The sequence below is a fragment of the Sitophilus oryzae genome, unplaced genomic scaffold (genome assembly GCF_002938485.1).
Source record: "Sitophilus oryzae breed Bouriz unplaced genomic scaffold, Soryzae_2.0 scaffold_1145_pilon_pilon, whole genome shotgun sequence".
In the NCBI taxonomy this organism is placed as follows: domain Eukaryota; kingdom Metazoa; phylum Arthropoda; class Insecta; order Coleoptera; family Curculionidae; genus Sitophilus; species Sitophilus oryzae.
Window position 1 is genome coordinate 677,087 of NW_022145777.1, and position 22,016 is coordinate 699,102.

Here is a 22,016-nt window from a genome sequence, read left to right on the forward strand (position 1 = left end):
CAAAAAAATTTCAAAAATATTTTCAAAAAATTCCGAATTTTCAAAAAAAATATTTAGAAAAAAACCTCATAGGCGTGTTTCTGGGGTTGAACTATACTACCAGTTAAGTTAAAATACTTGCACGTATTTCTGGGACACCCTGTATATGGTTACATAGTAGCGCCGCGCCGCGCCGCCTTGCGCTTATAACCTTGAGAAATTAAAGCGTGTTATCAAATCGGTTAGTTCACAGTAAAAGCAGGTAGGAGCCGTCAACCAGCGTTCGTCGGCGTTCTCGCTTTTACCGGAACGAAAATGTATTTATTTCTGCTTTGGCAGGCGCCGACGGCGCACAGAGGGTGTTAAGAACTAAAAGTTGGCCAAAATTATGTTTTATGATTTTTTTGCTTTTTTGCTAGTAATATTAATTATTAGAGGACAGGGTGCTAATATGGAACCTCATTTTGTTTTTCCTACACAATATTTTTTCCTCTACTCTGAAACCCTCCGATCAAATAAGGCCACGATCAAATAAGGCCATTCTGTGCAAAACCAAGCAATTGGATGAGGATGCTAGAACAAGAAAGTAATTTGTATATTATAGACGATATTTGAGCGAGGATGGGTGTTATAGGGTAAAGACTATTTCCTTTAAGAATCTATTTAAATCAATGTTTTTTTGGCAGTGGCAAATATTCGCAAGATTTTTGTACATATTCCAAAGCTGGAGACTTTAAGCATTGAACGGATACTAATTTCTATGCGGAATATTGCCCAATAGTCTTACACCTTATAAAAATGCCTCTGATTTTTTAAATATAAAACATTATAAAGAAATAGATAGAAGGAAACGTTTCCAAATAAAAATATGGCATAAAACAGGACTTGACAGCTGGCTCTGTATCCATCATGACAGTTATTATAAACAATTTGCAAAAAAGCACTATAAACAATTCCACTATTTTATAATCTTAGAAATATTCAGAATACACTCAAGATAATTCATACTTATAATTGAAATATATTATTTATTTGATAGTCAACTAACAACTTAAAAAAAAACTAATAAACGCGCTTACATTTAGTATTTATAGATTTGTATTCAGTTAAGATAAAAAATGAAAATAAAAATATTTCACTTTTGGCCAGGTTTATAGACCAAATACCCCTATGTGCGGCGCCGGCGCGGCGGGAGCGGCGTTTGGATATGGTTAGGTTAGGTTAGGTTAGTTAATCAGGTAAATTTCCTCTTAATTAACTACTTCCGAACCCTGCTCGCATCTCCGAAAAAGCCATATAACAATACACGGCATATACGCAAAGTTACGCATCACGTGTATTGTTATATGGCTTTTTCGGAGATGCGAGATGTGAGCGATATGTGGTCAAGAATAGGTCCCCAGAGACGGCGCTGGTTGCCGGAAAGCAGAAACATGCCTGCACTATGTTCGTACCCAAATGCAGGAGTGAACATAACAACGTTAAAAAGACACGGAGGATGGAGATCTGCAACGGTTGCGGAAGGATATATTGAAGAGTCCATCAACAATAAAATAGAGATTGCGAAAAAGGTGCTGTAAGTGTTCCAGAACGAGCCGTTGTAATGACAGAGCCTATTTCAAGCAGTGGAGGGACAGCATCTGGAGGCATACAAGGTTTTACAATTTCTGAATCTAAAAAAAAATAATTTTCATTTAATGTTAATTTAAACAAATAATTGAATTAGTAATTTATGAGTAAAGCTTAATAATTTCTATAAAATGGTGTGGATTTGAAGTTATAACACACTAGTTTGTTATAACTTCAAAAACTCACGCGTGCGTTATTATTTATTTTATACCGTGCTGGCAACTGTTACTTTTAGGTCGGCATTTACATGTGTCGAAGTAAATCGCATAGGGATCTTATAAGTCGGAGTGAGAGAAATGCGACGGTGTGCTGTTGCGGCGTTGCCGGTACGCCTTTCCCTATCAAGTAAAGTAAAATCACGATCGCAAACCGCTTATTTTTAAAAGACTTTTTTTTCAAGAGATAACTAGATAAAATCATTAGATATTTCTGAGCATCTGGAATGGAATTATAAGGATATCGTTAGGGTGTCATATTTTTTATAACGAGAAAACGTCAGTAATCGCGATAATTTATAAACTCAACTTTTTAACACATCACAGGTCATGACTCAAGAACCACTTTAGATATTGAAACTTTTTTTTTATTTTCAAGATCGGATGTTTTACAATAAGAGTTTACATAAGAAAAAATTCGATAAGGTTGTTTTTTCCATTCAAAAATTGTAAACAATCCATCCATTTACTTTTAGAGCATAGCAATTTTCAGCAATCGTGTAATGTTTTTATTGATAAACATTTTCACATACTGTCTACAAAAAAAAATACAGCAGAAATATTAACAAAGTTCCTGAAAAAACTACAATCTATTATTTCTAATAGATTTCGAGATATCGATTTTTGAATTCAGAGTTCTAATAGCGCGACCACTATCGAACACCCACTGAATTCCACTTATTTTTACCAAAAATGTAAGTGTTTCTAGCTTGCACTTAAAAAAATTCAAGCTACAGAGAAAATTACAACGACTCGTTAATAAATTAACAAGTTAAATATCACGAGACGTAATTAAATCGCGAAACTGAACGCATGATGTACACCTCTCCCTAGAACTTTAAGTACTGACAGAGGTATTAATTGGGTATTTGTGTCTAGCCTTAGCAGGCAACTGTTAAGCCCGACCTATCACGTTAGAGTTTTTGACAAACACAAATGAATTAACACACTCCAAATAACCACGCTAACCAACCTGATTGGTCAAGCTTAATAGTTGACTGCTAGAACTAGACACTTCTAATTGGGTCGACCGGTCAACTGCGACAAATCTGCTATATCCCCTTCCACGTCTCTTAGCGATGTGCACAGTTTCTCGGTTTATTTCACACGTTTGGCAACGTGTTTACTGTCCTCTCTTTGTTCAGTACATTATAAACGCCATTGTACTATGGAAATCCCGACCCAAGATTAACCTTTGCCAGCCCTTAGTATGAAGGTATACATGTGAGTAATGTCTGTATAAGTAGTGGCTGATAGATAAAATCAATTACAACTTTCTTAAGGACAACTGGTAGTAAGCGCCATTAAAAAAAAAAAGAAGAGTCCACCAAGTAATGACATCTAGGGCTTGACCTCTCTAAAATTATCATCAATTACCATTCCCCAGGCGTCTTTGAAGCCTTTTTTTTTCGATCGTATGGCACAATTATAATATTAGAAAGGTAATTAACTAAAACAAAGTAATTTTAACGACACAGAGTTAATAAAACGTCAATTAATAAACCATAATTTTTGTTTAACAAAATAAGGGAGATAAAAAAATGATTCAAAAGAATTATATCTCCTCAAAAATTATTGCGAAATGTTTCATTCCTTTAATGAATCATCAGTGACAGATAAAAATACTAACTACATAACATAATTAAAATTATAACGTTATTCTTGACCTGACATATATATCTAATTGCATATGATAATAATTATTATTTGAGATAGTGCATCCTAAACCGTAAACATTTTTTAAGTTTAATTAACATTTTAAAAGATTAACATTTTAAAAGATATAGCATTTTTTTTCGGTGAAATGTTTCTTAATTACTTCTAAAAAGTTTTTTTTTTGGAATCTGTCGATTTTAGTGGTAGAAAGCGCTCATTTGTATGCGTCAGGTTTTTAAGTAAAGATGCATTTCAATCGTGACATGTTTGGGAAGATTGATGATGGTGACTGTGGCTAGTAAGAACACTGATTTCAGATGTGTCTTGAATTGTTCTTTTTTGGGATTTTCTTTGTAAAATTTTCCGCTTTTCATATCAAATGTTTTCGTGGTTGTTTTATATACCGGGTGGTGCATTGTCATTGGAAACTTAGAAAATCCCATGTAAATTTTGAACTGTTCAAATATTGGCTATTGATTTAACAGCAAAGTCGTAAATATATTTTTTAAAGATTTATGTATGGTAAATACACATGCCAAATTTGAACAATTTTGGACCAAAAATGTTAACGTTTTTGCGAATAAATACCAAAATAATTGATATTTCTATTTGTATAATAAAAGTATTTTTACAGGCTTACCTTACTTATTTGCCTATCGAATTTGAATTAAAAAAATTCTTTCATAAGAAATTTATGGACAATAAAATGTTTTTTCTGCCATATCCATGAGAATATAGTACGTCTTTTTGTACCATTGTACCTCTATATACGTCGCATTTTCCTTCATAGAAAAATTCCAGTGAAATATCAGCTTCAGAAATTTTAATATCGAAAACGTTGGTATAAAGCCGATGGCTGGATTTTATGCTTCTAATATAAACATAAGCCAGGTGAATCTATCTTCCCCGTATATGTTCCAGATTTTTATTAAATCTGCCCGCTATAAATAAAGAAAACAAAATCCAAGTTTCTTACGACTAACGGTAAGACAGCGTATAGATTGTTCCAGAGCAATATGTTTTGAAAAAAAATTTGAAAAATATTTCATTAATTTTAGTGAGATTTCCTGAGCTTCATAATATGCCGGTACAAATATTTTTTCCATAGCTACTGTTAAAATTGCCTTATATCTATCAAAAATAGTAGATAAAATAGTACTTTAAACGCAAGGGCAGATTAAATGATACTTTAACAGCGAGGATAGGTTAAAAGCTTTACTTCTTCTCGCACGTTTTTTAATTGCTTCCATTTTTGAAAAATGTTGTATTCCATTTCATAAGTTATTCGGGATTTAAATGGAAGCAGTTTGGATATAGCGTTTGTCGCGTCAGCCTGAATATCTGTTGGTAATTTACTTATTTCGTTTTGAGCCATTTCTGGCTCCAATTCAATCAGCAATCGACACAAAAGAAAATTAAAAAATATTGACTCAAAACCATAGACAAACAAATAAAAAGAGACTGGCAAATTAAATGGCAAAGAGAGGGACAACGTTCCCGTAGCGCAACTCAGAACGCAAAATTTCGTTCTATTTATGTTGATCTGCGCATTGCGTCTATTGGGCCCACTATCTCATTCTAATATAACAAGAGAGAAAGAAGCAGTCATATAAAACGTAATTTCTAAATATAAATTAGAATAATCGCCTTTCGTTTTCGTCATCATGACAACCAAGATGACAACATCATGACAATTCGTCATGTTTGTTAATTTTTCTTTTGGTGATTTACCTTTTTTCTAAACTCTCCATTTTATTGACTTATGAATATGGATAGGGAACAAATTCCTTTGTTCCATATAGGTATTTATATTTTGTTACTTATAATTTTAGGTTATACTATTTGTTATTTTATTTGCTGCAGGAGCCAGTATCATCTATTTTCTATATGTATTGGTGCCCCCTTTCTCTGATAGATATGTTAAAGACACCCGGTAAAATAAAAGTAAGTAGTTATTTATCATCTTATTAAGAAAAAAGTAGAAGTAGTAGTGTCAAAAATATTTCGAACCTCTCTTAACATAACAAATTAATACAATTAATTTTTTTCATTTTTTGGGTAGGTAGTTTATATAGTAGACTTGAAAATGGTTCAGGATCATGATTCTCGTAAAGTCTTCTTTGCTTCTTTGCGACCACTTTGTTACTGCAATTAGGCAGTTTTTTCGAAAATGAGATTTTTAATGCCCTTTAAAAAAAATGGCCGATCGTTTCCTGCAACTCTGCAACAGTCAGTTCTTCTGCATTTAAAATTGGTAAGTGGGTGGAATAAATACTGTTATTTTTTGTTATTATATTATAAAAAGTTTATTTATTTTTATGTATAAATAAAAAATATGTTTATAAAACAGTACAATTTTTGCTTATTTTTATAATTTCCCTTATAATAGTAGTATTCTTTCGTTATGAAAGAAACTGCAAATTTTCACTTAAACTGATTTATTCCCTACACCACGTTCCCTTTACGTGGTATAGGGAATAAATCAGTTTAAGTGAAAATTTTCAATTTCAGAATGAAAGAATACTACTAATAATGGCTAATTTAAATTTTCTACCAGCCAGAATATGCGATAATGTCTTCCGATACGTTTTATACCTATCTCTTTCTTTTTCATATAAAGCACACATAATAAAGAAAGGTAGCAATAAAGACGTACGTCTTGCCATGGTCCTGCTAATTGGTTTCAAAATTGTTATTCTGAGTTGCACTACGGGAAGGCGGTCCCACTCTTTACCATGAGATTTGTCAGTCTCTTGATTATTTGTTTGTCTATGCTCAAAAACTGACAACTAAAGAGACAGCTTTATTTATTCGTCAAATTACATAGAAACCAACGCCAGCCCAGCACAATATTTTTTCTACTCGTAATAAATTCTTTGAAATAATAATTTCTGAATATTTTTTAAAATGTAACTCGCTATGGAAAAAAATATTGTTTTATACACGGCGATAAAATTGCATTATCGTTTCCCGAAATTAATTCACTCGCGATCGTGAATTACTCTTTTCGGTCGACGATAAAATACCACTTTATCGTCTTGTATAAAAAATAACTACAAGTTACGTTTTTAAAACACGATTTTATCCATCTTTTTTACATTAATTTTCATAAAAATTCATCCTATAGCATTTTTGTCTTACTGTTATAAAAAAATCCCATAAAAAAGTCTCACAACTTCAAAGATTTTTAATTTTGTTGAAGTCTCAAAACGTCCAGATGCAGCTTTTATTTAAAAAAAGCATAGGATATAACTTAAAAGTGTAATCAAAGAAAAAGCTGCAAGGCCTTAGTATGTAAATACACAACTGTGGTATTGAATTAAATTTGGAACAAATTATACAGGGTTAATCGAGGGTTTTTTACCCTAACTTTTGGTGACTATTGTCGTAATGCTGCATTGGATACTCTATACCAAGTTTAAAAAACAACTTTAAAGACTAACGATACAGCCCAGGTATTAATAAATATTTATAACGATAACAGAACTAACGATATTAAAGAAAACATCTGTAATACTCAAGTATCCAAACAGAAAAAAAATGTAAAAAATACTCCAATACTTTGCATTTTACTTCCCTTGGCTGCTATAACTGCCTGTAGGTCAGTTCATACTGTCATTGAGGCTGCATATATCATATTGAGTTATGTTTCCTATTCTTCTTTAAGAACCAAGCAAAGTTCATTTAATGAAGCTGGTACCGCTTCGCGACCTCTAACCCTCCTGCCCAAAGTTTTCCAAACGTCGAACATGGTGACAGTTTAAAATAGTATATATTTCACAATAATCACCAAAGCCACCTGATCATATTGAAAAATAACTTCTTTTTTATTTTTTACAACGCTTTATTGTACAAAAAGCCAAAACAGCTTCATCGACAAAGCAAAACAAAAAAAGCACAAAAACAAATATACAAATAATACAAAAAATGTCATACAATACAAATCAATTCAAAAAAAAAAAATTACGTCATAAAATTACAAATAAAACATATATGGACATTGCAGAACACAGGCGTATCTAGAAAATTTTACAAAAGGAAAACTGTAAATGGATAAAATCATGTTATATATCATAAAATCAAGAGTTGTAAAATATTAAATGTTAAATACTAGACCTTTAACCAGTGTGTGAGATGATCAAAATTTTAAAATTCAAAATTGTTCATAATTAAACATGAACAAAAAAGTCGTTTACTGCATAGAGGGCTCTCTCCAGTAAGTATGATATCAGAGCTTTGCGAAATGCGGGAAAGAATGAAAGTGACTTGATATTCGAAGGCAAATGATTGTACATTTTCTTGGCATTGTACAGTATTGAGTCCTTAACTAGTTCTGAGCTCGGGGTTGGCAGATAAATATCGTGCTCCGCATTCCTAAGTGGATAGTTGTGAGAAGGCCTTTCCGGAATGGAGAATATGTGCTTGCGGATTAAGCAAACGGATTCAAAAATGAATAAGGAAGGAAGAGTCAGTATTTTGAAATTTTTAAAGAAATTCTGGCAGTGAGTTCTACTGTTTAGTCCCAATAACTATCGAACTGTTCTTTTTTGAAGTTTGAAAATACGATCAAATTTTGTCTCGCAGCAAGTACCCCGGAATGGAAGGGCATAACGAAGATGCGACTTAAAAAGGGCATAATAGACCATTCTAGAGGTTGATGAGTTTTTTAGAAACTGATCTTAGCGCAAAACAGGCAGAGCTTAGTTTCTTTGATAAGGCTTCGATGTGCCAGTTCCATTTTAACCAGTTGTCTACAACAAGTCCTAAGAATCTCACAGAGTCCACGACGTCAATAGTGGTGTTATTAAGTACAAAAGGTTGTATAGTACTTTTATATGACAAAACTTTAGTTTTTTGAAGGTTGAGGCATAGGAGATTAGAATCGCACCAATATTTAATGGTGTAGTCACTGGATATAGTATTATATAGTGCCGTAACATCTCGGCCGCTTCAAGTGAAACTAGTATCGTCCGCAAAGAGGCAGATTTTACCGCTAATGTCTAGATTTGCAATGTCGTTAATAAACACCAGAAATAAAAATAACATAACGCAGCCGTTACTACTTCTAAAAATAACAGATATAAAATAACGACAGGTAGAGATCGGCCGCTCGTAAAACGTAAAACGAAGTCGGCGCTCTGCACCGTCACGAAATTCTATGCTGCTCGAAGCAATTCCAAAAAACAACTAGTATGGATGGAAACATGTTATTTCGTCAACCATCGATACAGGCGGCGAGACAACAGACAACGGAGTAGGGAATGCGCTTCGGCGAACGTAGCTTTCGGTCGAGACCCGCTTAAAAATAATAGGATATAAAAAGAAGCAGGTTTTTTGAAACAGTTGCGGGCATAACGCCTGGCGGTCGAGATAACAGGGAGTGGGAAAGGAAAGCTGCTGCATCGGTCGATTGTCGATGGAGGCTCGCAACGGGTTGGAAAGCAGTCATTTAAGATACGTTGTTTTTCAACCTGTTACGAGCATATCAGGGCTTGGTCGAGATAATCGGAGTGGGAAAGGAACGCTGCTGCATCGGTCGATTGTCGATGGAGGTTCGAAACAGTTTGGAGAATAACGCATCAGTTATTTTAGATAGTACATTGTTTTTCAACCTGTTACGAGCAGCATAACGGGCGGAGGTCAGAATATTATAGCGCTGTATCTTTCAGTACTTACTCTTTAAGTTTCAATATTTGAGGTATTTATTTATTCTGAAAAATTTTCAGAATAATATTTTAAATTTTTAAAAATGTATGCACAGTGTTTGAAAAATCTGGTCATTGATTAATCACGATCCTGCTTAAAGCCCTTGACGTAAAAAGCTGATTTTTGGAAAACGGATTGACTTTAGGGTGTAGAGGTTCGATAAGAAGGGATTTTTTGAAACTCGAATTCTAAGGGGGTGAAACTACCCTCAAATATTAGAATATTTTTTATTTAAAAACCGGTGAGTTTTTCGGAAAAACTCTTAAAACACGTATATTTTATTATCTTGTTTTACATATATTCAGATTTTTAAAAAATATATACAGGGTATTTCATAAAATATGACTATTGAGTAATCACTATTCTGCTTAAACTGCTTGACGTTTAAAGCTGATTTTTGGCAAACGGAATGACTGTGGGGTTGAGGTTCGATAAGGAGGGGTTTCTCGAATCTCAAATTCCAACAGGGTGAAAACGCCCCTCAAATATTACAATATTTGTTATTTAAAAAACGGTTAGTCTTTCGGGAAAACGCCTGGACACGCATAATTTATTTTGTTTTTTACATATGTTGACATTTTTTCAAAAATCATACAGGGTGTTTTAAAAAGCTGAGTAATTGATTAACCCCGATTCTGTTTAAACTGCTCGACGTTTAAAGGTTATTTTTGGCACATGTGAGAAAATTTTATCCAGTCTGTATGTTAATGGAAATTCTTGTTTTGCTTTATCATCACCATTAGAAATTATTAATTCGATACGAACGAAGTCGCGGGTACACGCTAGTTTAAGTGTAAAATAAATTCGAACTCTGGTGTAGTTGGTTTACTTATGAAGAATATACTACACATTTTCTTATATTGTTATTTTTGACCGCAAATGGTAAAAAAATCATAACTAAGAGCTTCTCGCCCGTCAGTAAGATGCATCTGTACACTGCTATAAATTCAGGATCTACGCGGATCGAGGGCAGGGCGTAGATGAGATCGGAATGTATAAGGTATAGACGAGTGGCGGAATTTTGGCTTTTTATATCGCAATTTGTAAACAGCGCTTATTTGTAACCACCGTTTTTTAGAGAGTATTTTAGATAACAATCGATATTTAGAAATGTTTGACACCCTGGAAATATTACCACCGAGCACGTCATTGTTGCAAACTTGCAACTGCGTTAATACGCCTGGCGGTGACCGCCTCATACTCAGATATTTAGCAGTAAAATAAAGAAACCTGTTATTTTAGAAAGCTGTTATTTTAAGCTGTTTTTATAAATAACTTTATAACAGTTTCAACTGTTATCTAAAATAACAGTTTTGCCCATCACTAGATTTTACCGCTAATAATATCTCTGAATTTGCAATGTCGTTAATAAACACCAGAGAAATAAAATAGGGTCAAGTACTGAACCTGAAGGGACACCACATTCTATAGGCTTACAAGAAGACATAGACGTATCAATCCTCACAAGCTGCCTTCTGTTGCCAAGATACGACTTAAGCCATTCGAGCGGCACTCCCCTGAATCCATAGTTTTGCAATTTGTTAATTAAGATATTATGATTTACACAGTCGAAAGCCTTAGAGAAATCACTTCAAAAAGAAATGATAATTGAAAAACTACAAATTGTTGAAGTTCATTTCGCTCTTAAAAATTAACCAAGGCATGTATTGACATGATCCAAAAAACAAAATGCTCAGGAGACATGGTTCTGACCGTAAAATTATATTTTAGGAAAATTTACAAACGAAATTATTGCAAAGGATGTTTTAAAGTTAAGGAAAAAAAACACCCCCTCGATTAACCCTGTATAATATGCCAAATACTTAAGTTTATAAAAAGCTGAGTTTACGAATTAAAGTTGATATAATTATACCGTGCTGGCAACTGTTACTTTTGGGTCGGCATTTACATGTGTGGAAGTAAATCGCATAGGGATTTTATTAAGTCGGAGTGAGAGAAATGCGACCGAACGACGCGACGCGCGACGGTGTGCTGTTGCGGCGTTGCCGATACGCCTTTCCCTATCAAGTAAAGTAAAATCACGATTGCAAACCGCTTATTTTTAAAAGACATTTTTTTCAAGAGATAACTAGATAAAACCATTAGGTTTGTGATGTTTCTGGGCATCTGAAATGGAATTATAAGGATATCGTTAGGGTGTCATTTTTTTTATAACGAGAAAACGTCAGTAATCGCGATAATTTAAAAACTCAACTTTTTGACACATAACAGGCCATAACTCAAGAACCACTTTAGATATTGAAACTTTTTTTTTATTTTCAAGATCGGATATTTTACAATATGTTTACATAAGAAAAATTCGATAAGGTTGTTTTTTTCCATTCAAAAATTGTAAACAATCCATCCATTTACTTTTAGAGCATAACAATTTTCAGCAATCGTGTAATTTTTTTATTGATAAAGATTTTCACATACTGTCTACAAAGCAAATACAGCAGAAATATTAACAAAGTTCTTGAAAAAACTACAATCTATTATTTCTAATAGATTTCAAGATATCGATTTTTAAATTCAGTTCTAATAGCGCGACCACTATCGAACACCCACTCAGTTCCACTTATTTTTACCAAAAATTCAAGTGTTTCTAGCTTGCACTTAAAAAAATTCAAGCTATAGGGAAAATTACAACGACTCGTTAATAAATCAACAAATCAAGTATCACGAGACGTAATTAAATCGTGAAGCTGACGCATGACGTACACCTTTCCCTAGAACTTTAAGTACTGACCGAGGTATTGATTGGGTCGACCGGTCAACTACGACAAATCTGCTATATCCCCTTCCACGTGTCTTAGCGATGTGCACAGTTTCTCGGTTTATTTCATACGTTTGGCAACGTGTTTACTGTCCTCTCTTTGTTCAGTACATTATAAACGCATTGCACTCTTCTTACATACGGAAATCTCGACCCAAGACTAACCTTTACCAGCCCTTAGTATACAGCTTGCTAAAAAATTAATGAAAATAGGGCTAAAAATAACAAAAATATAACAACTTTAAATTTGACCTCCGTTGCGTTTTTTATGCATCTGAGTGTTATTTGATTAAGATCAAGACGTTAATACACAAGTGCCACTGTGTCTAATAAGGATGTAATACTTGTATTTTCAGAGATTTAATAAAAATAAAAATACGTACATGAAATACCTTCATGAAAATGTAGTAGGCATATACGACTTTTTAATTAAATGTTTACTAAATGATTTTATTCAAATTAAAACACAGAACTCTGTTATTTCACGTCTTCTAGGGAATATCCCATATGCAAAATGTACTCCCCCCATTTTTGAAATGCTACAACAGCCAACTAAATCTAATATTTATTTATCAGAGAGTAGGTTACGCTTGTACCGAACATGTTTAGGTCGCGTAAAAGTTATTTGCATGTGAAATTAAAAGGCTGTAACATTTACAACCGTAGCGCTGTCGCAATTTTGTGGCATGTAATATCTGCAAACATCGTATAATTTCGGGAAATTTTCAAATAATTACCAAAGTTTTTTATCCAAAGTATTTCAGTTAATGTTTTAACAAAAATAAAAGTTTCAAACTTTAATCCCCCGAGAAGAAAACATATCCTATAGAAGCCTAGCCAACCCCGTATTTCCTTTATCCATTTCCACATGTTCCCCTGTTGTCAGTTTATCAATAAACTGTTAGCAATTTTCCCCGCCCTCTAAAAACTCTCTTCTCTACTGCTGTCTCGACCTGTCAACGACTATTCAGAACTTTTCCGACGCTTTTCGGCATTTTCCGGCCTCCCAAAGCGCCTTTTTCCCCGTTTTGATGCCAGTGGAAAATGTGGAAAGTCGATGGAATCAGGTCAAAAGATCGGTCGGTTTGTTTTTCGCAGACTGGTGAGATTCTTTTTATTATTTTCTATTATCTTTTAGTGTGTTTGTAAATTCCAAGTTTTATTTTGTGCCATGAGGGCTATTATTGACATTTGCGTGATTCTGTTTTCATTGTAAGTCTTTTGCTCATTTTATTTTGTATCTATAGTGTATACAGAGAAGACCAGGTTACTAGTAACATAGCAAGTTGCCGGACGAATTTACGTTTACCCGTTTTGCGTTCGTACTCGAGATTCACTGCCGGCTATAGTCTGTCCAACGAGAAGATCCTTAACAGTGATAGATGTGTCTGTCATTTTAATTTCAAAGTAGTTTATTTTATTTTACAAAGAAATAAGTTGGTACAACTTGAACGCATAGCAGGAAATATTTAAAATTTGATTGACAAGATGACAAGTGATTATTTCAAAATATTGTGAAAAAAACTGTATAAAACTGAACAAATGTAATCGAGTTATTTTATTTAATGAAAACGGTATGTGTTAATACAAAACAAACAAGAACAAGACACTACATACCAAAAAATATAAAAAGAACTATTTTTTACTTTCAAGCTTTTTGAAACTACCCGCATTTATGATTATATTTATCAATATAACTTATGTACAAATACAAATTTGTAATATTCCACTGGAGTGAATAAATAAAACAACATAGGCAAATAAAACAAACTATTTTATTAATAACAACACTACCAAATTTTATACCTTAAAGGTTGATTAATTAACTTTAATCTTAATTTTTTTAAACCAGTACCTTTTGACATTATTTTTCTGCAGTACTAAAATCCATTATTTACCTATCGTGTGATGTCGATATTTTACAGCTACTCCAGTTTTTAGTATGTGTTTAGTTTGATCCTTCTACCATATACGAGATGCACTTATCTACGACGAGATGGTATACAAACTTTGTCGATGGCAACTTCATTGGTGTATATGACTTTCTGCCTGGGCAGCGAGTATTAACCATAAACTGTGCTCTGGGTCTACAGTTAATTTTCACTCGATTTTTCCTCCACTTGACTTCAAAAGACACAAAACACACGTAATAATACGAATCAAAATGCATCATCTTCCAAAACGCAGGTTATTTAACAAAAGTTGACACAAAATTATAACCTATAATTTTGCAAGACTTTGACAAGCGTCAAAAATGACAAAAATCTAAAGGCGAGTTCATACGCATCGGCGTCCGTTTGTCGTTCATCGTTCCGTCAAACCAATAAAATTGAAATACGATCTGTCATTTTTTAAATAAACCAATAAAACTAGTTAAAAACAACAAGACACGACGCATGACGGATTTATATTTAAACCCATCCACAGATACCTTAAAAATTATTAGAAACTTTTTTTAGTAAAATAAATAGATTGGTATGGGACGTCATCTGCTTTTCTTCTGTCATCGTCTGTCGAAATCTTACCTGAGAAAAAAAACAGAGTACAGTCGGCTGGTCAGGCAGTACGCAGTTGCAGTTGTGCTTGGACGGGTCGGTCGTGACAGACTAGGAATACGACGCGAGGAATGCCGAGTATTTAAGGTAACATTTAAAATGAAAATACTTAAATATTTATTATTTGAGTGTGTTTACAAGCCAAAACTAAAAATAAATAAATTCTCTAAACCCAAAAAAAACTAAAATATTACTCTAAATAAAAAAAAGTTATAACAAGTGTTCAAAAAGACCATCTTCTTGTGCTAGACAGAAGCCTAGGCGGTCGTAAAATCCCCGTCTGACATTGGCTAACATATTAGGGCTAATAGTTTGGAAAGCCTCTCGTATTTTTACTTGAAGCTCATCCAGATTAGTAGCCCTATTATGACCATACACTTTGGATTTTACATAACCCCACAAAAATAAATCATTGGGAGAAAGATCTGGTGATCTAGCGGGCCACAAAATAGTTCCATATCCACTAATTAAACGGTTGGGAAAAGTATTGTTCAAATATTCTTGAACCATACGGGCATTGTGGGCAGGACAACCACCTCAGCCATTTGATTACTTGAAAACGTGGGATTTTGATCCGCGGTAGCACAAATGAACACTTGCTTTAACTCCTGTTCTTCATTAATCAACACATCAGGCTTCTTGTGTTTTTGTGGGAACACGCACCCATGTGTTTCAAAATTATTAATAACTCTTGATACAGTAGGTAAAAATGGAATTGGCCTGTTTACAAAAGTTTGTGGAAAAATTGTTTGTATATCCCGATAAGATCTATTTTGGAAATACCATTTTACAATTTGAATTTTTTCACGAACTTCGTAAACATCCATTATTTTACTTAAAAAATAAATTTTAAACGAGAACTGTCGCGAAAATCTATGTATTCGTTTTGGCTATTAAATATATATACTCCAGGGTTGTCGCAACTAACGTCGCATCCCCACGCCTAACCGCCACCTGTTACGATCAAGAACATCTTCCTCTTCCAAGTTACGGTCCTCCATTACTTTTCTGATGGCCTCATTCCAGGATCTTCTAGGCCGTCCTCTTTTCCTTTTTCCAGGAGGTGACCATCTGTATATACGGTAGGACCATCTTTGGTGTTCCATGCGTAGCAAGTGTCCAAACCACTTAAGGCCCCTCTGTTCGACTCTATCCACTATTGTCTGTGTGGCATCCATTTTGGCTCTGATTTCCACGTTCCTAACTCTGTCCAGTTTAGTTACTCTCGCACTGCATTTCAAACAGTACATTTCGAGTGCATTCAAAGCTAGTTTTTGTTCAGCTTTTAAGGTCCAAACTTCACACCCATAAGTTACTACGGACTCCACTACGGCTCTTCCAATATGTAGTTTTGTGTTTGGTCTTATGTTTCTGTCCCACCAGATGCCATTCAGTGCTCCTATAATCTTCTGCCCTTACTCTATTCTAGCAGATACTTCTGTTTTGTCCAGTCCCTTTCTGGTTATACGTGCCCCCAAATATTTAAACCATTCAACCTGTCTAAGCTTTGCATTGTCAGTAATAAAAATGTCAAATTTATCATCTGAATTGGTCACTAGGTATTCCGTTTTATCAATGTTCACAGTAAGGCCCCATTCCGTGTATGCCGTATTTAACCTGCTCATCATGAATTCAAGGTTGAAATCATCTTGAGCTATGGCCACCTAGTCATCGGCAAAATTCAATGTAACCAAACAGTCATCTCCTACAGGGACGCCCAATCCCCCCACACCTCTTCTTCCAGTCCCTAAGATCCACTTCCAAATACAGATTAAATAAAAGAGGCGACAGAGGACATCCCTGTCGAAGGCCCTTTAGTTGTAAAAATTACCTCAGACAGTTTGTTACCGCTCTTAACACGAGCTGTGTTGTTGTTGTACAGCAACTTAATTAAATTTATGAGACAGTCATTCACATTAAGTTGTTCCAGTATGTACCATAGGTTAACTCTGGGGATGGGACTCTTTTTACGTAAAAAACGTCCTAAATGAATATTTTTTTACTCAGTAGTTTTATACAGGCACGGACGAAAAGTTATTACTCTTCAAAGCAGTTAAAAAATATGTAGGTGGCGCTCTTTTATCTGCAGAATATGCTGCCGAAGTTTCCGGAATATATAGTTCGGACCACCCTGTATATATACTACTTTTGAATTTATTATTATTAAATCGCACAAAATTGAGCAGAAATATCGACAGAGAACTTTGATTTAGGTTATGATTAGAACTTTGATGATTGATTTGACGGTTTAACGAGTAAAAAATCAGTTGTTGCAAAAATGTAGAACACACTTTTAAATGAATTCTTGAGAAAAGCATCAACAAAATACACACACGTAAAAACTTCACGAACAATTTACCTTAAAAAGGTGCTTGTAGTTTATTTTTACCCTTTTTGTGGTTCAGGGAAAGTATTTCTAGCTAGACGAAAAACACAATAATTGAATTAGGGAGCTCACACACGCCAGTGAAGAAAGTCGTTTGTGTGCGAAATAAAATACTCACTACAATGTTTCTTAATTAAAACAGGAGATGCTCGAAATAAGATTAAATTGTTGCAAGAACGTGATGATGGCAGAGTGGTTTAAGATTAGTACTAAACAAAAAAGCATTAAGGGAATATCTTAGACATTTCGGATTTTCGAGTCGAAATAAAGGTTATAAATTAATGAAAGCAAATTAAGTACACGAGCAGGTAAAGGGTTTTATTTTGTCCCTCTTGTAACAGACTAACTATTTTATTTTTGAGACAGAATGTCAATTAAACAGAAAGCAAGCTATAAGGTTTATGTAGTTTATTTTGTATTACCAAAAATCGCACAGGATGACAAATCTCATAGTTCTTCTTCTTAAGGTGCCGTGCAGATTCCTGCGTAGGCGTTCATCTTTTTCTTCCTCGTCATATGGTTCTATTAACTGCAGCGACTTGGAGTGCTTGGAAGTCCTGTATGCCTGTCCAATGACGAACAGCCAGGATAGCTTCCTTCAGCCTATTCCCCTTTTTTGGCCCCCTCTATTTTACCCTGGAGAATCAGACGCTGAAAGTGATAGCGTTCTCCTCGTAGTATGTGTACCAAATAGGCTATTTTCCTCTTGATGATTTCGAGTTCACGTTCTTCTAGACCAGCTCTTCTGAGAATATATTCATTCCTCACATGGTCGACCCAGGGCACTCTTAGCATTCGTCGTAGGGTCCACATTTCGAAGGCTTCAATTCGGTTTATTGTTGCTACCTTCAGTGTCCATGCTTCCACACCATATAACAAAACGGACCAGACTTAGCATTTCGCAATTCTGTATCTAAGGCCGAAGTTCAAGTTCCTATCTGTGAGAAATCCTCGCAGTCTCAGAAAAGTAGATCTTGCTTGTTCGATCCTGCATTTGATCTGATCTCATAGTTATTCATATAAAATAATAATTTTTATGCGACATCCTGTATGTATTAGATTAGAAGTGCATTACATCCATTCTCAAGCAACAAAAATGAGAATAAGTAAATAATGTCTTCAATGGTGTCTTGCTTAAAAAATGTAAATGTACTGCCAAAATGTCATGTTACTGCCAAGCGACTGCCAATGATTGCGAAGAAGACTGCCTATGTCTGTCATATAATTATAGTCGACATCTTATTTTTAATCATATCTCAATTTTTAGCCGACCATACCAATAGGTATGGTAGGCTATTAGGATCGGCAAAAAAAAAGTTTTTTTTAATTTCACTCAAAATGAGTTATTTGTGTCATTAATCCCATTACCAACATTACCTTATTTAGGTCTTCTCTACTAGCTCAACTTTTAAACCTGTTTTAAACCTTCTTTATATTTTAAAACTAATTTACAACAATCTGTAATGCCCGCGCTGTATCCTGAAATTAATATAAGTTTTAATCTATTTATTATCATATACATCTTGAACCTGAAAATTACTGATACGAGGAAACTTCTCAAAATAATTAGAGACCTTTTTACAAACATCTGGACTAATTTATTTTCACGAATTTGTGGACGAGTCAATGTTTCCTAATACGTTTTTAAGCGTTTTACACATTTTTTTAATATCTTCCAGCCTATTCCTCAGTTCTTGACCGGTGAAAAAATTATTTATAAGTATATAATTAGTACTGCAGGCTGCAGGTTAAATAAAAGAACAAAATCAAGTAGAATTAGTGAATAAAAACTCAAAAACTAATGAAAATATTTAGAAAAAGGAACCGTAAACGTCAGTCAGCCAAGTGCCAGAGCTCAATTAGATTTACCACAGATTATCAATTTGAACGATTTGAACTACAGTCGATTCCAGTCTAGAGATTTTCGTTTTTTAAGCCTCCCATACTGAAGTCCGCCATATTGGGAAGTTTTAGGTGAAAACAAGTATAGTAGCCTTAAACTAATGATGGAATTGAAATGTTATTTCTGTACCTACACTCTTTGTTCTACATATTACACGGCTTTTTTTTCATTAATTTGACTGACATGTTCACAGAAACTTGACTCAATTTGCGTCACCCAACCGACGCAAATCCTTATTTCCCCCGTACGTCGAATCTAACCTAACTTTCCGATAGGATAGGTTTTTAGCGGAAGGTCTCGAGGCGATGCAAACTTCTAAGGGGCTTAGGACTTGCCAAACTAATCATTCGACATGAAACTAGGCGGTCAGTAAACCGGGAAGCTGACGTTGCTGACCTTTCCGAACTTGTCTGAGCGCCCCGTCCTGAACTGGCAGGATATTAAGGGGATTAATAGAACGGGAGATTGTTGTTGTTGGACAATTTGCGATGTTTACGTTAGAAAGTTTAATGTTATTGTTTCGTTTCGGACAACAGAAGGTTTTAGTTTTGTGAATGGGGGTCTTTAAATGTATAGAATGACTATTTAATATTATAAATCTATTTAAAAAAAGAGATTCTTAAGTTAAAAAAAATTGGTCAAGTGCGAGTCGGACTCGCGCACGAAGGGTTCCGTACCATTCATTATCTATACAACATTAGGCACTATATTATTATAAACTTTTTTCCGATTTAGCTGAAATTTTGAATGCGCGTATAAGTAATTTAAAAAAATTAAGAAACACATTACTAAAAATTGTATTAATCAATAATAAATATGTAAAAAGTAAAAATAAATATGTAAAAATATGTAAAAATTAAAAAAAAAACATTAAAAAAAGTCGCCTTAACTAGAATTCGAACCTGCCTTACTACGGCTCCAACGTCATAGCAGCGTAAAGTCCTAACGCTTTAAACCACGCGTCCGGTTCATAGATAGACCTTTGTGACAGACGGACGGACGGACAGCGAAGTCTTAGTAATAGCACAAATTAGGTTATTCATTCATTATTCATCGTATGGCTCATATACATGCAAGAAAACCAGACACTTAAACATAGACATAAAATAAACTACAATGTAAATGAAAACATTACAATGTAAATATAAAAAAAACAAGTACAATATAAAAAGACAACATAAAAAACGTATTTACGAACACTATATATTAACATCTAGATGCCCTATCCATTCCAAAGCTGATGGAGAAGCCTCCAGAAAGTCCCTCCAGTCTTCACCATAAGCGCGTAGGTTGCACACTCTAGTTATGTGATGGATGGTTTGGTGAGAGGATCCGCAATCACATTCTGGGGAAAGTATTTTCCCACTCATAAAGGGAATCCGCACATCTTCCATGGTCAGAGCGTATCCTATTCAAAGTTGACCATGTTTTCCGGTTTAGATCGGTACCCGGTGTCTGGCAATAGTTATTTTCGAACCAGGAGTATAGGCGAGCATCGGCCATTTCTCTCCATAACTGAAGCCACTGTTCCCGAGAATTGTAGTTACTGCTTTTTAGTTGTTCAGCTGTTCGCAAAGGTGGATTCCTCGACTTAAGTCTATTCACCTGTAAAGCAGGAAGTGTTCCATGAACCGGTAGCCTTGGGGTAGCTATTATTTTATCAAATTCTCTAAGAAGAGCCTCGTTTCTGCGTAGATTTGGAGGTAGGATGTTACTCATAACTGGAAGCCAGTAACTAGGTGTGCATCTGATTGTCCCTGTAATCACTGGTGTTGTTCAGCTGTCTGTCTACGAGATTTGTGTGGTGGCTGTTCAACCACACGGGTGCACAATACTCTGCCACACTGAATAGGGCGGAGATTCGAAGTGTTGTTGCTTTTGCACCCCAAGAAGTACCACAAAGTTTTTGTATAATGTTGTTTCGTGTTCTGATTTTACCAGCAACATTTTCTAGGTGTTCTCTTCGAAATGAGAGTGTACGGTCTAGAGTAATCCCCAGATATTTTGGATATTTGTTATTACTCAGAGTGGTGCTACCAAACTGGACGCTTATTTCAGTATTCGCCAGCTTGTTATTAAGATGGAAGGTAGCCACTTCTGTCTTATTTGCATTGGGTTGAAGTCTCCATTTTATAAAATAGGCATTCAAGGATGCGAGATCCTTTGTAAGCGTTTCTTGGGTTTGATATAGCGATTCATATTCCGTTGCTATGGCTATATCGTCTCGTAAAACAAAATTTTCTAGATTGCGTATCTGGTAAGTCAGAGATGTATAAGTTGAATAAGAGAGGGGCGAGAACGGAGCCTTGGGGTAAGCCGTTGTTAAGTTTTTTAGGTTTACTTGTGCTCTCTCCCTGAAATACTTGGATATATCGGTTAGTTAGCATGTTGTTGGTAACTCGAGCTATAGTTTGACCAGTAAGTGCTTTAAGTAATTTATAAACCATACCATCTCTCCAGACTGTGTCGTAAGCGGCTGTTAAATGGACAATAGCTATGGAGGTTTTAAGCTTAAGTTGGAAATTTCCTTCAATGTGAGATGTAAGTGCTAGGACTTGGTCACAGCAACTGCGTTTAGGAATGAAACCTGCCTGTTCAACTGGAATATGGTCTATGATACTATCCTTTATTCTATTGAAAATAAGTCGTTCTAGGAGCTTATAGCTACAACTAAGAAGGGCTATGGGTCGATAATTCTGAGGTTGATCTTTAGATTTTCCTGGTTTTTTTCATTTTCACAGATTAGGTATCCTATAAGTATACAGATAAAAATCTTGTCCCTAATCCGTGGTATGAAAATTGTTTTTTATGACGATGTGCAAACGAGTAAAATTTCCTGTGCGTAAAAATAAATTCGCGTAAAATAACAATAAACAGCGTCATAGAGAGAGATATCTCTAAACCGAATAGCCTGCATGGACGCTAATAAGTCCAGGTGTTATTTCCTTTACGTGAGGTGCTATTAACTCTCTTCATTTATAGTTATTATTATTACCTAATAAAACTAAAGTAATAATTCAAAACAATTCAAACATAACCTAAAATAAAAGATCTCACCGGCCGGCCCCGGTTGTCAAATACATAGAAGTCAAATACCAGCACATGCCCATTTAAGCAATTTTTAAACGTTACTTAGAAATAACGCTTGGTGTAATTGATCCGCAAATTACGTCAGGCGGTAACGTTATTAGCGGGTGTTGCGTTAAAAATT

General features: G+C 34.7%; 1 protein-coding gene across 1 annotated transcript; it reads right to left on the bottom strand.

Moving 5' to 3' along the window:
* Positions 1 to 1,521: 1,521 nt before the first annotated feature.
* Positions 1,522 to 20,524, bottom strand: LOC115886560. The gene is made up of 5 exons (XM_030905786.1): positions 20,353 to 20,524; positions 16,348 to 16,499; positions 15,985 to 16,180; positions 15,445 to 15,915; positions 1,522 to 1,652 (listed from the first exon to the last, which is right to left on the bottom strand). The coding sequence occupies exons 1-5, from the start codon at positions 20,522 to 20,524 to the stop codon at positions 1,522 to 1,524; spliced, it is 1,122 nt and encodes a 373-aa protein (XP_030761646.1).
* Between the last annotated feature and the right edge of the window lie 1,492 nt (positions 20,525 to 22,016).

Coding starts and splice junctions, on each gene's coding strand:
- LOC115886560 (XM_030905786.1), bottom strand. CDS start 20,524: ATGAGTAACATCCTACCTCCAAATCTACGCAGAAACGAGGCTCTTCTT. Junction 16,500..20,352: donor AGCTGAACAACTAAAAAGCA/GTAACTACAATT, acceptor ATATTCATTTAG/GACGTTTTTTACGTAAAAAG. Junction 16,181..16,347: donor GCGGTAACAAACTGTCTGAG/GTAATTTTTACA, acceptor GCCGATGACTAG/GTGGCCATAGCTCAAGATGA.